The sequence below is a fragment of the Mesoplodon mirus genome (assembly GCF_964341445.2).
Source record: "Mesoplodon mirus genome assembly, chromosome: 11".
Taxonomy (NCBI): Eukaryota; Metazoa; Chordata; class Mammalia; order Artiodactyla; family Ziphiidae; genus Mesoplodon; species Mesoplodon mirus.
Genome location: NC_138987.1, coordinates 42,514,682 through 42,527,862, shown reverse-complemented (window position 1 = coordinate 42,527,862; position 13,181 = coordinate 42,514,682). Strand labels below are relative to the sequence as shown.

At 58.7% G+C, this 13,181-nt stretch overlaps 1 protein-coding gene across 3 annotated transcripts in view; it reads left to right on the top strand.

Moving 5' to 3' along the window:
- CELSR1 (cadherin EGF LAG seven-pass G-type receptor 1) overlaps positions 1-13,181 on the top strand; it is a 150,336-nt gene that overhangs the window by 118,582 nt on the left and 18,573 nt on the right. For all 3 annotated transcript variants that reach the window (XM_082635161.1, XM_082635160.1, XM_082635159.1), the window contains exons 15-23: positions 1,092-1,275; positions 1,729-1,830; positions 2,495-2,589; positions 3,230-3,439; positions 4,666-4,849; positions 6,379-6,522; positions 9,932-10,136; positions 10,952-11,119; positions 12,821-12,947. In XM_082635161.1, the coding sequence (XP_082491287.1) occupies positions 1,092-1,275; positions 1,729-1,830; positions 2,495-2,589; positions 3,230-3,439; positions 4,666-4,849; positions 6,379-6,522; positions 9,932-10,136; positions 10,952-11,119; positions 12,821-12,947 (1,419 nt within the window). The remainder of the gene's footprint in view (positions 1-1,091; positions 1,276-1,728; positions 1,831-2,494; positions 2,590-3,229; positions 3,440-4,665; positions 4,850-6,378; positions 6,523-9,931; positions 10,137-10,951; positions 11,120-12,820; positions 12,948-13,181) is intronic.

Below are 13,181 nucleotides of genomic sequence, written 5' to 3'. Positions count from 1 at the left end.
CCAGAAAACTCCACGTACCTTCAGAATGTTGTGTCGACAACTGCCGTGAGCTGCCGGTAACTTGAAGCCCAAAGGAAAATTCTATGTGTCACAGTAGCAGCTCGGAGGGACACGCTGTCCCGCGGCCAGGCTTGCTGACCCAAGAGGGAAGCCTGCCGTCATGGCGCCCTCTGATGCTCCCCGGCTCCCTGTCTGACATGCGTTGTGTCCCGTGTGTTCCACTGTGCCTCCGATGTCGCCTGAAAAATCATAAGGGCCCTAGCAGATCGGGACCACGCAAACCACATGGTGTGACGTGGCGGTCATGGCATTGGTGGGGCGCAGGGCAGGAGGAAAGTGAGGAGGGTACTTGGGGGAAACATGCCTAGGGTTTTTTTTTTCATCAAAAATTATAGAAAATGCAGAAAGGCCTGTAAAACAGTGACAGTGATACCATGTGCCCTCCCAGGGTGACTGCTCACATGCAGTGCCTCCTCAGGGACTGAAAGACACACAGTTGGAGCCCCCTGTGGGACAGTTCCGTGTCCCTGCCTGACACAGAAGCCTCTGTCACTGGCCACAAGTCTGCCCAAGTCACAACCTGTCCCAGTTTTCAGCTGGGGACCCTTGGACCTTGGGAAGCCAAGTGTCCTGGCAAGGGCAGTGTGGCCAGTGAATGGCCAAGCTGGGCGTAAATCCAGGACTTTCCAGAACTGAAGCCCATGCTCTTGACCATCAGCTTGCCCTGCCCAGTGACACATGTTCGGGTGGCTTCTAATTTCTCACAATTAAAAAAAAACAAAACACCTCCATCAGCCATCCTGGTACCCTTGTGCATAGATCTCCATTTGAATCTCTGATCCTTTTTAGGACATATGGTGGCTCACGGTAAGTGTTTGCTGAGATGTGAGAGAGGGCGTGTCTTCCTGGAGGACACACCTGCCCCATCCGCTCTGGGGGCCCCAGACGCCGCTGGCCTGGAGGCCGTGGGTGGAGGACAGCCGGGCTGGCCAGGGAGCCGGGCGGGAACCCTGATGTTGCTCAGGAAACGCCCTCCAGGTGTAGGTTGTCTGCGGTGTCTGACGTCCAGCCTCTGCTTCTGGCTCTTGCAGGAGAATTACTACAGGCCCCCGGGGCAGGACACCTGCCTGCCATGTGACTGCTTCCCGCACGGCTCCCACAGCCGCGCGTGCGACATGGACACTGGCCAGTGCAGCTGCAAGCCTGGCGTCATTGGCCGCCAGTGCAACCGCTGCGACAACCCTTTTGCCGAGGTCACCATCCTCGGCTGCGAAGGTCCGCGTTGCCCTTGACCCTCTCAGCCTGTACGGCAGGGACAGGCCACTGTGTGTCTGCGTGTGTGTGTGCGTGTGTGTGCGTGTGTGTGTCTGCTTGTGTGCACGTGTGTCTGCGTGTGCATGCATGTGTGTGGTGTGTGCGTGCATTTACGTGCACGCGTGCGTGCGTCTACGTGTGCGCGTGTGTGTGTGTGCACCCCACACTCCTGGGGCATGGTGGGGGCACCTGACAGCCTCCTGGTCCAGCTGTGTCTGCTTGGCCTTCTGTCCAGTGGCCCGTCAGGAGGCGTGGGTCAGAGCCTGCGTCCCCCTTCCCCCTGTTCTAACACCGATGGGGGGATGCGAGGGGTCCGGTTCTTGGTGGGGGCGGGGCCTCCGTCCAGGAGGATCGTGTGGAGCATGCTGCACGTCTGTGTGCATGGCTGAGTGCCTTCTCCCCTCTGTACCCCAGTGATCTACAACGGCTGTCCCAGAGCATTTGAGGCTGGCATCTGGTGGCCGCAGACCAAGTTCGGGCAGCCGGCCGCAGTGCCGTGCCCTAAAGGGTCTGTGGGTAAGTACCGCGGGGTGTGGCCTGTGGCATCCGTTCCAGGCGGGACGTTAGACGGAGGTGTGCGGCTTGCGGGAGGGCCGGCCGAGGTGTCAGAACTCACCAGCTGTTCCGTGTTGAAAGAGTTCCTTTAGCCAAAGTGATCGGGGGATAAGATGACTTTTTCCTCAGTCGTAAATGATAAAACCTGGAAAGAGCACAATGAAAATACAAAGAGCCTAGTGGCTGGGATGGGGACAGTGGCGGGAGGCTCGCACAAGCTGCCTCACCGCTCGCAGCATTGGCACCTCATCATAAAACGGGGATGGTAACTGCGTCTGGCTGCAGGGGGCCAGGGGAGGTCTAGTGAGTCAGTGCAGAGAAAGCACCAGCCCGGAGTGGGATCCAGGTGGGCTTGCAGCGCATGTGGACATGGTGGGTGCTCGATGGACCACTCAGCCGATTTCTCTTTTCACGGACTCGCTCAGGTGTCCACCCACAGTTGCTGGGCAGCTCAGGCCAACGGTAAGGCCTGGTTGTGAACGTCAGGCAGCTGTCAGCGTGTTCCCAGGTCTGAGGGCAGAGCAGTGTTGGCTCCGTGGCTAAGGCACCTGCTGGCCCTGGGCCAGCTGAGGGCTTCATTCACAGCTCAGCCTTCAGGCTTGGCGGGTCCTTCTCTGTTCCCTAGGAAATGCGGTCCGGCACTGCAGCGGGGAGAAGGGCTGGCTGCCCCCAGAGCTCTTTAACTGCACCACCGTCTCCTTCGTGGACCTCAAAGCCATGGTAGGCTGCACCCTGGGGACGTGCAGGAAGAGGGTGGGCTTCCAGGCCGCCGGGTCATGCTGGTCCCAGGCTGGGCGGGGCCTGGGGACAGCATATCTGTTCGGGGCACCGTAGCAGCAATCTCCTCTTCCCTTTCCAGATCCCACCCTGCGTCTGGTTCTGCAGACTCAGAGTCCCCACGTCCGAGCCCCCCACCCTGCCATCCGCCCATGACTCACGGTGTCATACTCTCTCCCTTCTTCCACCTGGTGTCTTTTTCCAAGTGCTTTTTAGCCTGACAGACCCTCCTTTTTTGTGCCATGGCCATCAGCCCAAGTTCATTTTGGGGTGTGTGTGGTACGCGGGCCTCTCACTGTCGTGGCCTCTCCCGTTGCGGAGCACAGGCTCCAGACGCACAGGCTCAGCGGCCATGGCTCATGGGCCCAGCCGCTCCGCAGCATGTGGGATCCTCCCAGACTGGGGCACGAACCCGTGTCCCCTGCATCGGCAGGCGGTCTCTCAACCACTGCGCCACCAGGGAAGCCCAGGGCTTGGGGATTTTTAAAATTCTTTTCTGACAAGGGTATTTCCACTGGAAAGTAGTGGATTCTGAGTCAGGGGAGGGGCCCAGGGCCGACCTGGCACTTGTTCCCCGACCCAGAACGAGAAGCTGAGCCGGAACGAGACGCGGATGGACGGTGACCGGTCCCTGTGGCTGGCCCGGGCGCTGCGCAACGCCACACGGCACACGGACGCACTCTTTGGCAATGACGTGCGGACGGCCTACCAGCTGCTGGGCCGCGTCCTGCTGCATGAGAGCAGCCAGCAGGGCTTCGAGCTGGCGGCCACGCGGGACACCGACTTTCACGAGGTAGGAAGGCGGCAGGCAGAGAGCCCCACACGTCCAGGGGTGAGCTGGACTGGGGGCCCTGGCTCGGTCGTGGAAGGTCATCTGGCCCAGTGTCCTCAGGGCAAGACTGCCCTTTTCAGATGTGAGCCCAGGCCAGTTCAGTGACCAGCAAAAGGGTTTCCAAGTGTTAGGAGGGTCTTGGCAAAGGGACAGACCTGACGGTGATGACAGTGGTGCCGCTGTCAGCTGACCACTGCGTGCACGCCAGTGTCCTGGGGGCTACAGGAATCGGCCCACTTATTCCCACACACATCCTGTATGAAGCTCAGCTGTCGCCCTGCTTTACAATTAAGGAAGCTGAGGCACAGGGAACCAAGGACACACAACCCATAAGAGGGGGGGCGCCAGGACCCCCCCCACAAACTCTGAGATCCTGCTCTCACACGGCTTGATGCCTCCTCCTGCAGAGACAGTCCTGTTTTGTCTTTAAGTGATCAGGCCCTGAGACGTGTCTCTTTAGCATAACCCGCGAGGAGGCTTGTTCATCCAGTTTATAAGCCACTCTTGCCAGGGGTGCGGGTGAGGCATGGCATTGCCTGGTGCTTCCTCTTCACTCCTCTCTAAGGCCTCCCCGTCCACACAGAGCCCCCAGGGACCTTCCCTGTCCCTGCAGAGCCCTCAGCGCCTTGGCAGTGTTCCTGCACCTGTATTTCAATCCAGGTCTGAGAGTTTGGGCCCAGGGAGTTTGTTCCCACTTCCGGTTCTTTGCAAACAGAAGTTTTCCGTCCTGGTTTCCATCTGGGTTGTGGCCCCTGCATCCCCGTGACATCCCGAGTGTCCTCCCCACGCTGCCCCCTGTCCATCTGAGGTGTTCAGGGCGGGAGCATCACCCGAACTGGAACGCGCAGCGCGTCCTCGGCTGCCTTGCTGGGGCTCAGCAACGGGTCGGCCGTTCCCAGGCCAGGCTCTACTGGTGGGACTGGGGGTTCTGATGTAACGGGGGGCGTCTCCGCACGCCTGCTCCCCTTTGTGTCTCGGGGTGCCCCCGGTGAAACCCCCTGCAAGGTTTCCCCCGACACGTGTCTCCTGCCTTGGAGATGAGACCACAGCCTCTCGCGGCTTCTGATCCTGGCCCGGCCTGGTCCTGTGACCTAAAGGCTCTCTGGAGCCTGGGCCCCAGCGTGTCAGCCAGGCCTCCGCTGGCCAGCCGCTCACATGAGCTGAGTGCTGTCTGTCTGTCTGACCAGGACGTCGTCCAGGCAGGCAGTGCCCTCCTGGCCCCGGGCACCAGGGCCGCGTGGGAGCAGATCCAGCGGAGCGAGGGGGGCACCGCACAGCTGCTGAGGCACTTCGAGGCCTATTTCAGCAACGTGGCCCGAAACCTGCGGAGGACCTACCTGCGGCCCTTCATCATCGTCACCCCCAACATGAGTGAGGCTGTGGGCCCGGCGGGGGGGACGGTGGAACCCCGGGGCCCGTCTCAGGTGCAGTCCCCCTCGGGCATCTCTGGGAAAAGGGTCGACGCTGGCAGGATCTTGGTGGTCCTCTTGCCTTCAGAACTAGGTGTGGGGCTGCCCAGGGAAGTGGGCTGGAGGGTCTGGCGGCAGGTGCAGCCTCCGGGCTCACCCAGAGGCACAGACCCTGGGAGAGGGACGGGGGCAGGCAGCTGGCACCTGGCGGAGGGGGAACCCCCTCCCCGGGCCGGGAGCCGAGCCACCTGCAGAGCCAACGCTTGTGGACCGAGTCACCCCGAGGGCCCAGGACGTGCTGCTCAGGGGTCAGGAGTTGAACGTCGGCTTCCTTCCTGCAGAGGAAGCCCTGGTGGTAGAAGCAGCCCTACCCACCCAGACATAGCAGCAGAGTCCCTGGAGCGGGGGCCCGTCCTACAGGCAGGGGCTGCTGGTTTTCTCCTCCTGTGACTGTTTACTTAGCACCCCCATGGGGGCTCGGGCAGGACCCAGGGATTGCCCCTTCCCAGGGAATCGCCCCTTGAGTTAGCCGATTATCTGTCGCCAGAAGGGCCTGAGCCTTGAACCCAGGTGCGGCGGCATCCCTGGCATGAACTCTCAGGCTCCCAGGGAGGGGCCCTCACTTCCTGACTAGAAGACGTTCGGGCTGGTCTGCACCTCCCAGGCCCACCTGAGCCCAGGATGCCACCTGCCTTGCATTGGGGTGGAGGTGGGCTTGGGAGCCCGTCATCACTGGGGCAGGACAGAAGGGTGAGCGCCCGGCATTCTGGCCTCTGTCCCGAGAGAGGGTCTGGCAGAGCTGGCCTGCAGACTCTCGGGGACGGACAGGACACGGGCGCCTGACGGGCACCTGGTGTAGCCGTTGCCCCCCAGCCCCTTCCAGAGACTTCAGGCAGGTCCCGGCCAAACCTCTGGCCTACCTCTGCCCACACACCCCTCCAGTGTCCTTCTCTGATGCCCTGTGGTTGGGACCATCGCCCCTGCACTGGGCCGAGGGCTTCCTTCTTGGTTCTCCCGGTGCTCGGGCCACAGGCCAGCCCTGTCCATCCTCCCAGTCCTTGGGGCCAGTGGCCCCTGCCTCCCGTGTTCCAGGGCTCCCACCCACCCTGGTCCTGAGCGCCTCAGGTGGGAGCACAGCCCTTGCCTGTGCAGTGAATTGAGGGCTCCCTTTGTATTGGGGGTGTTGGAAAAACGGCTCAGTGGGAAGACCTGGGGGGGTCACCCTGGAGCCTGCAGGGCTGACTGCCAGCAGGGACACAGCTGCAGGGAAATGACACACCCGTGGGGGGGAGCCGGGGGGGCGCCTCCTGAGCTCCCCGAGACCCCCGGTAAGGCACCAGGCTATGTGACTCAGCAGGAAGTGGAGGTAGGTTCTGTTGAAAGGTGATGGGGGACAGCCGTCCTGGTCAGTTTGAAAACAGCACGGGTCCGGGCAGGCTCTCTGCGGGAGGGGCTGGGAGCCGCATGTGACGGAGGCGCCTGTGTCCGCAGTTCTCGCCGTCGACGTCTTCGACAAACTGAACTTCACAGGAGCCTGGGTGCCGCAGTTCGAGCACCTGCGGGGCGAGGTCCCCAAAGACCTGGAGTCCTCGGTCTTCTTCTCGGAGGACTTCTTCAAACCACCCGAGAGGAAAGGTAAAGCTGCTAAGACACGACGGCTGCCCTTGGGGGCGGCAGGTGGAGGAGGGCGGGCCTCTGTGGTGCCGCAGGGGGAGTGGGTCCTGCGCGTGCACATCTGCCCTGCATCCAGCTGCCTGTTTGCTGGCGTCAGACAGAAAGGCAATGGTGGGGTGTTTCTTACAAAACTTGGGCTAATTTATAATGGGATGAACGAGTGAACACCTAAATTGTGTGTGAGGTTGTCTTCCTTGTGCAGTGAAAAGCTGCCTCTCCGTGGATGTAAAATTTTTAGACTCCTCCCTGAGCCCCCACCACCACCAAAACCAAACCAGAGCCATCTGTGTGCAGTTCTCCAATCCTGGGTTAGGACTCTAATACCACACGGCTTAAACATGTTGAATTTTCTTAAAGTATTTTTCATAGATCCACTCAAGCTACTGAAAATGTCTCCCCCAAGGTAGGAGCTTGAAGACATAAAATTCTGTAACGGACAGTTAAAAATTTGAAGGGTTTTAGTAAATTCATTTCGTCAGTTTCATGGGTATTATTCAGGCATCTTAAAAACTTTTAAAGAGGGTTTTACACTGATGTAGGATCAAGCTTGACAACTGACCCCATCTTACAAATTGTATTTATTTAGGATTGATTTGGGTTTTCAACATTCAGCAGTCTGTTTGGTCCATAGTTATCCTCAGAATAGTGATATACAGTCATCACCCCTTTATCTGTGGTTTCTGAGTTTTCAGTTACTCAAGGTCAACCATGGTCTGGAAAATTCCAGAAATAAACAATTCATGTTTTAAATTGCGTGCAGTTCTGAGTAGCTCGTTGCAAGTTTACTCCATCCCACCTGGGGTGTGAATCATCCCTTTGTTCAGCGTATCCCTGCCCTTTGGCCACTTAGGTGATCAGATCGACTGTCAAAGTATCACAGGGCTTGTGTTCAAGTGACCCTTATCTACCTAATATTACGACCTCAGAGCAAAAATAGTGATGCTGGCAAGTCAGCTGTGCCAAAGGGAAGCCACGAAGCGCTTCCTTTAAGTGAAAGGGCGAAAATTCTCGACTCAGTAAGGAAAGAAAAATCATACGCTGGGGTTGCTAAGATCCACGGTAAGAACGAATCTTCTCTCTGTGAAATTGTGAGGAAGGAAAAAGAAATACATGCTAGTTTGCCATTGTACCTAAAACTGTAAAAGTTACAGCCACAGTGCATGATAAGTGCTTAGTTAAGATGGAAAAGGCATTAAGTTTGTACAATAAGGTATTTTGAAAGAAAGAGAAAGACCACATTCACATAACTTTTAACACAGTGTATAGTTGTAATTGTTCTGTTTTATTATTGGTTATTGTTGCTTTCTTAATGTGCCTAATTTACAAATTAAGCCTTATCCTAGGTGCGTATGTATAGGAAAAAATATAATATATGATAGTGTTTGTAGTATCTGCAGTTTCAGGCATCTACTGGGGCTCAGCCTTGGGGCTTGGCTCCGAGCCTCTGCCCACCTCTCACCCGCCCCCTCAGGCTTCGCCAGGCTTACATCCTCCTTCCTCAGACACTGACCTTCTCCCCTTGGTCCAGATCCCTTCTTTGCCCTGACTCCCTCCTAGGCAGGCTCTCCAGCCCTTGTCCTAGGCAGCATGTGTGCGTGTTGCCTGTTCTACTGGGGCAAGGTACCCCCGGATGCTTTGCCCAAGGGGGGCCTCCGATACCCACTTGCTGGCTGACTGGTTAGCTGGAGACACGATGGGCCAGTCGAGTCGTGGAAGAAACTGGGGCTTTAGACCCATCGATGTGTCTGGGGCCAGGAGCAGACATGGGGAAGGGGTGTGTGTGCTCTGGGGTCATGGTCATGACACGCTCCCGAGAGGCCACCCCGCTGCAGGGTGCTGTCTGGTGTCCTGGCCGCAGCCTCTCACTTGATGCCCCCGGGAGGTGACAGCCCTGCTGGAGCAGGGGGCCTGGAGCCCGGCCCAGGGCGACTGAACAGAGGCAGTGGAGCCAGGTGGGAGGCTTCGGGAGCACCGAGTCAGCGTCCTTATGGGGCCCCGCTTTGTGGGACTTCACAGGAGGGGGGAGCGGGTAGATGCACTTGCTGCTGAAGATGATAACATCAGCTCGTCAAGTCCGAGCCCTCGACAGGGAGACGTCTGTCTCAAGTCAGGGTGGGGGCCTGGGAGGATCACCCAGCCTGGGGGAGCATCGGGCCCTCCACTCAGGAAGCCCACAGCCTGCGCTGCCCTCGCCCAGAGGAAGAGCCGGAACAGCCCAGTTAGGTGACTGGCCAGCCAGAGCAGGAGAGTGGGTGGTGACTCCACGCACCTTCCCTAAAGCTCTCAGCCAAACCCTGGAAAACAACAACCCTAGTGGCAGTTGGAGCCGCCTGCCTCCCTGCTGACCCCATAGCCAGAGTGTCGATGACCAGCCTGCATCACCAACCAGCCTGAGTGAGGCTGGGCGGTGTTGTTAACCAGCCTGAATGTAGCTAGCTGGTGCTGTTAACCAGGCTGAGTGTGGCTAACCAGTATTGTTAACCAGCCTGAGTGTGGCTAGCTGGTGCTGTTAACCAGATTGAGTGTGGCTAACCAGTATTGTTAACCAGCCTGAGTGTGGCTAGCTGGTGCTGTTAACCAGCCGCTGACCAGCAGGGCCCTGAGCAGGGTCAGAAGGGCCTGAAAGGTGTGTGGCATCTCCATCACGGGGGCAGAGGGGAGACCCTCCCCCACTGCACCTCCAGCCCCCACCCCCTGCTCTGCTTCTGTCCTCCCCTCCCCCAGACGTGTCGCCCCTCCCAGAACCCGACCCTCAGGGCTCCACCGCCCGCCCCTCTGGAGCCTGTGCTCTGGGCAGCGCATACCGGGCGGTGGATGTTTCCGGAGACAACTCCTGGACCAGGCACAGCCGGGGCACTTTGTGGACTGTGGAAAATGTGGGTGACTGTGGCTGCTTTCTACAAAGTCAGTCTCCAGGTTCCCCACATAAGTGGAATTTACATTATTTGACCAGCTTCTCTCACCGAGCATCGTGTGCTCAAAGTTCATCCACGTTGTCGCCTGTGCCAGAACCTCCTTCCTTTCTAAGCCTAAATGACATCTCCTTATATGGAGGGGACCGCGTTTTGCTTATCCAACATCCGTTGATGGACACTTGTGTTGCTTACACCTTTTGGCTGTTGTGAATCACGCTTGCTGTGAGCATGGGTGTGCAAGCATCTGTTGAGTCCCTGCTTTCAGCTTTTTGGGGTGCACACCCAGAAGTGGAGTTGCAGGGTCCTGTGGTGGTTCTGTATTTGGTCTTTTGAGAAACCTCCTACCGTTTCCCATGGAACATCTGTTGATTTCAGGAAGCACTGGCTCAAGTAGAAGGTGATTGGTGGGAACACAGGCGTCCAGCCCCCTTCCTCACGCTGTGCTTACGTTGCAGAGGGCCCCACGGTGAGGCCGGCCAGTCGCAGGGCCACCCCCCAGACGGCACGCCCGCAGCCCAGCGCCGAGATGGAGGCCCCATTCAAGAGGCGGAAGAGACACCCCGAGGAGCCTGGCCAGTTCGCCATCGCCCTGGTCATCATCTACCGGACCCTGGGGCAGCTCCTGCCCGAGCACTATGACCCGGACCGCCGCAGCCTCAGGTAAGCCTGGCTCCAGGAGCTCGGGGCGGGGGGGGGCAGTTTCCAGAGGGTTCCGAGGCTTCAATAAGTCAGAATCTCAACCACTGGAACACCTGTACAAGCACACTACGCAGTGACCCGGGCCCACGGCCAGAGACCACTGCCCTGTGATCTCCCTGGGACAGAGGTTCAGGGTCTGCCTAGTGTTTCCTCCAGGAACGCCCCTCCCCAGCACACACCCCAGGCTCAGCAGTGTAATTCCTGCTCGGGGCATCCGTCCCCGCATACCTGCCTGCCACCGGCTGTTGGTGGCCCCAGCACCTAGGGCAGCTACCGGCTGAAGAAGCACATGCCACCGAAGGGCTTCGAGGCCTGAGCAGAGGTGGAGCACAGAGGCTTCACTTTTCAACCTTAGAATCACTTCCAGCTCCTGCCTGGCTCTGTGGTCTTCATATGCATCCTTCCCAGTGGCTGGATGAGAGGCCTCCCTGAGCCGTCACCACTGCACCAGCTTCCTTTCACTGGACAATTCCCAGCGTTCCAGGGATTTGCTGTTCTCCGTGGAGGGGCCTTGACGTCTTCGCGCACATACCTTCTCTTCATTTTAAATTTCCAAAGTCTGCCTTTGTCCCAGAGGTGACCCTGTGTTTGACCGTTGGTGATAAAACCTTTACCAGGGCCTCACCACCGCTCCCTTAGCCATGCCTTCCCAAGGGCTGAGGCCGCGGCTCCAAGCTCGTGTGCCTGATTCGGTCCCTCCTGGAGAGACCTCCGCGGCATGTCCTCATCAGGGCTGCACACAGCTTTGTGCCTGTGCCCTGGCTTCTCCCCTGCAGGCTGCCTAACCGGCCCGTCATCAACACACCCGTGGTGAGCGCGGTGGTGTACAGCGAGGGGACCCCGCTGCCCAGCCCCCTGGAGAGGCCTGTCCTGGTGGAGTACACCCTCCTGGAGACCGAGGAGCGCACCAAGCCGGTCTGCGTGTTCTGGAATCACTCCATCGCGTACGGGTGATGCCCCTCCCTGCCCTGGAACGCTGCATCTCCTTGGGGGGCCTTGCTGAGGCCAGGTGTGCCTGCGCACAGGTCCCCAGCGCTCCGTTGGCAGAGCGCCTTGGGAGTTCTTCTGTGGCCCATTGCTTCCCTTCCAGCCCCTCCTGGGGGTGTCAGAGTCCCCCATAAGCCCACAGTTAAAACACGTGTGCACAGGCATGTACACATATGCACACCTGGAAACACAAACATACACGTGTGCACATGCACCCAGCTGTGACCATGCACACGTGTACACGAATGCACACACACACATCTGGAAACATAGGCGTGCACGATGTTCACACATAGGGTCACACACACATGTGCACACACATGCACAGGCACACACAGAGATCCCTCGAGAAGACCAGCGTGGAGACGGGGCCCCTCACCTGCGGGGCTCCGGCCAACAAGCGCCCTGTCCACCACCAGACAAGGCCGGGGTTTGTTCTGGACACACACGGGGGCGGGACTCAGTGACTGGTCCCAGGGCCCTCCCACCGACAGCGGAAAATCCCTGATGTGTGTAGGGGAGTCCCTGTACCAGGCGAAGGTCCCTGACCTCAGCCATCCCGCCCTGGAGACCCACATGGCAGCTGCTGGGGCTGGTTTGACCCCTCAGAGGCCCCGCTCACATCAGCAGCATCCATCTGCCTCCCACCCCCGCCCCCAACGCTTGCAGCCAGGACGGAGTTTTGTGCTCACTCCCATGCAGCCCAAACATTCCCCAAAACTGCGGTTCCACTAGGTGGGTCGGGTCTCTGCCGCGGGGGCCTCTGCTGGGCGCCCACGCTGGGAAGCAGGTTTGGATCAGCAGGCACCACGCGCCACTCTCTCCCTCCTTCTGTAGTTTCCAAATTCCAGTTAATGAGCAACCAGCGTAGTGCCTGGAGGGCAATAGACGCTTGGCTTACAAAAGAGAATGCAGGGTCCACTTCCACGACAAGGCTGGTGTTGAGGTCTGTCTGGCACGCGTCAGGCTCGGCTGTCTCTCATGGTCAATTGATTGAACCCCAGCAATTAGCCAGCCGGGGCTCTAATTATCCTTTCTGCTTTGTGCTGCATCTGCCATCCCAGACCTTAAAGTTCTTGGCAAACGTGTGTTAGCCTTCACATCCCATTTTATAGATGAGTACACTGAAGATCAGAGAAGCTACTTGACTCTCCCAGAGTTAGGGAGGGCAGGGCTCTGTCTGAGGCCGAGACACACCTGTAGCAGCCTGTCACTTGGGGCTTCCCATCAGTAAAACGGGGTAATGATGGGGCCCTGCTTCCAGGCAATTGCCATAAAATGTTGTGCAATCTGAAGGTGAAAGTATAAAACGGACTTGAGATGTTTCTTCCTAAGTCATCGAGCCTCAAAAGGAGACCAAAGCGCACAGTGGCTATTTTAACAACTGACTAATGTCTCCGGCAAAGGGGCCTGCGGCCCCCCATTGAAGTCTTACTGCTGAACGATGCATGAACGTGAACGGCAGAGGGCGCTCATCAGAGGCCCCCACCGGCCTGGAGAGGGAAGGGAGAGGGTTCACACGGCCCCGGGGGCTGCCGGGGCTGTGGTCCTCACAGCGATGACAGTGGCACTTGGCTGGGGTGCAGCGAAGATGTTGCTTGGGCTCCAGTGGGGGCAGGAGGGCCCCAGAGACCCATTCACCCTGCTTTTCTCTGCAGCATCGGTGGGACTGGAGGGTGGTCGGCCAAGGGCTGTGAGCTGCTGTCCCGAAACCGAACCCACGTCACCTGCCAGTGCAGCCACGCGACTAGCTCGGCCGTGCTCATGGACGTCTCCCGGCGTGAGGTGGGCACCGCCCCCAGGGCAACCCCTGCCCAGCTGGCAAGTGTGTCCTAGCCCCCAAGCCCGCTCTTCTGTGAGCTGCATCTTTCCTGCTAAGGGCTTTGAACAAACCGAAGCCACAATTAAAAACTTTGCTCCGGGAGGACTGGCCAGAATCTGTTAGGATTTCCGCAACAGAACCCCCTTAGAAGAGTTTTCAAAGGGTCCAGGTTGTAAATTAGAAACCGTGATGGCAGT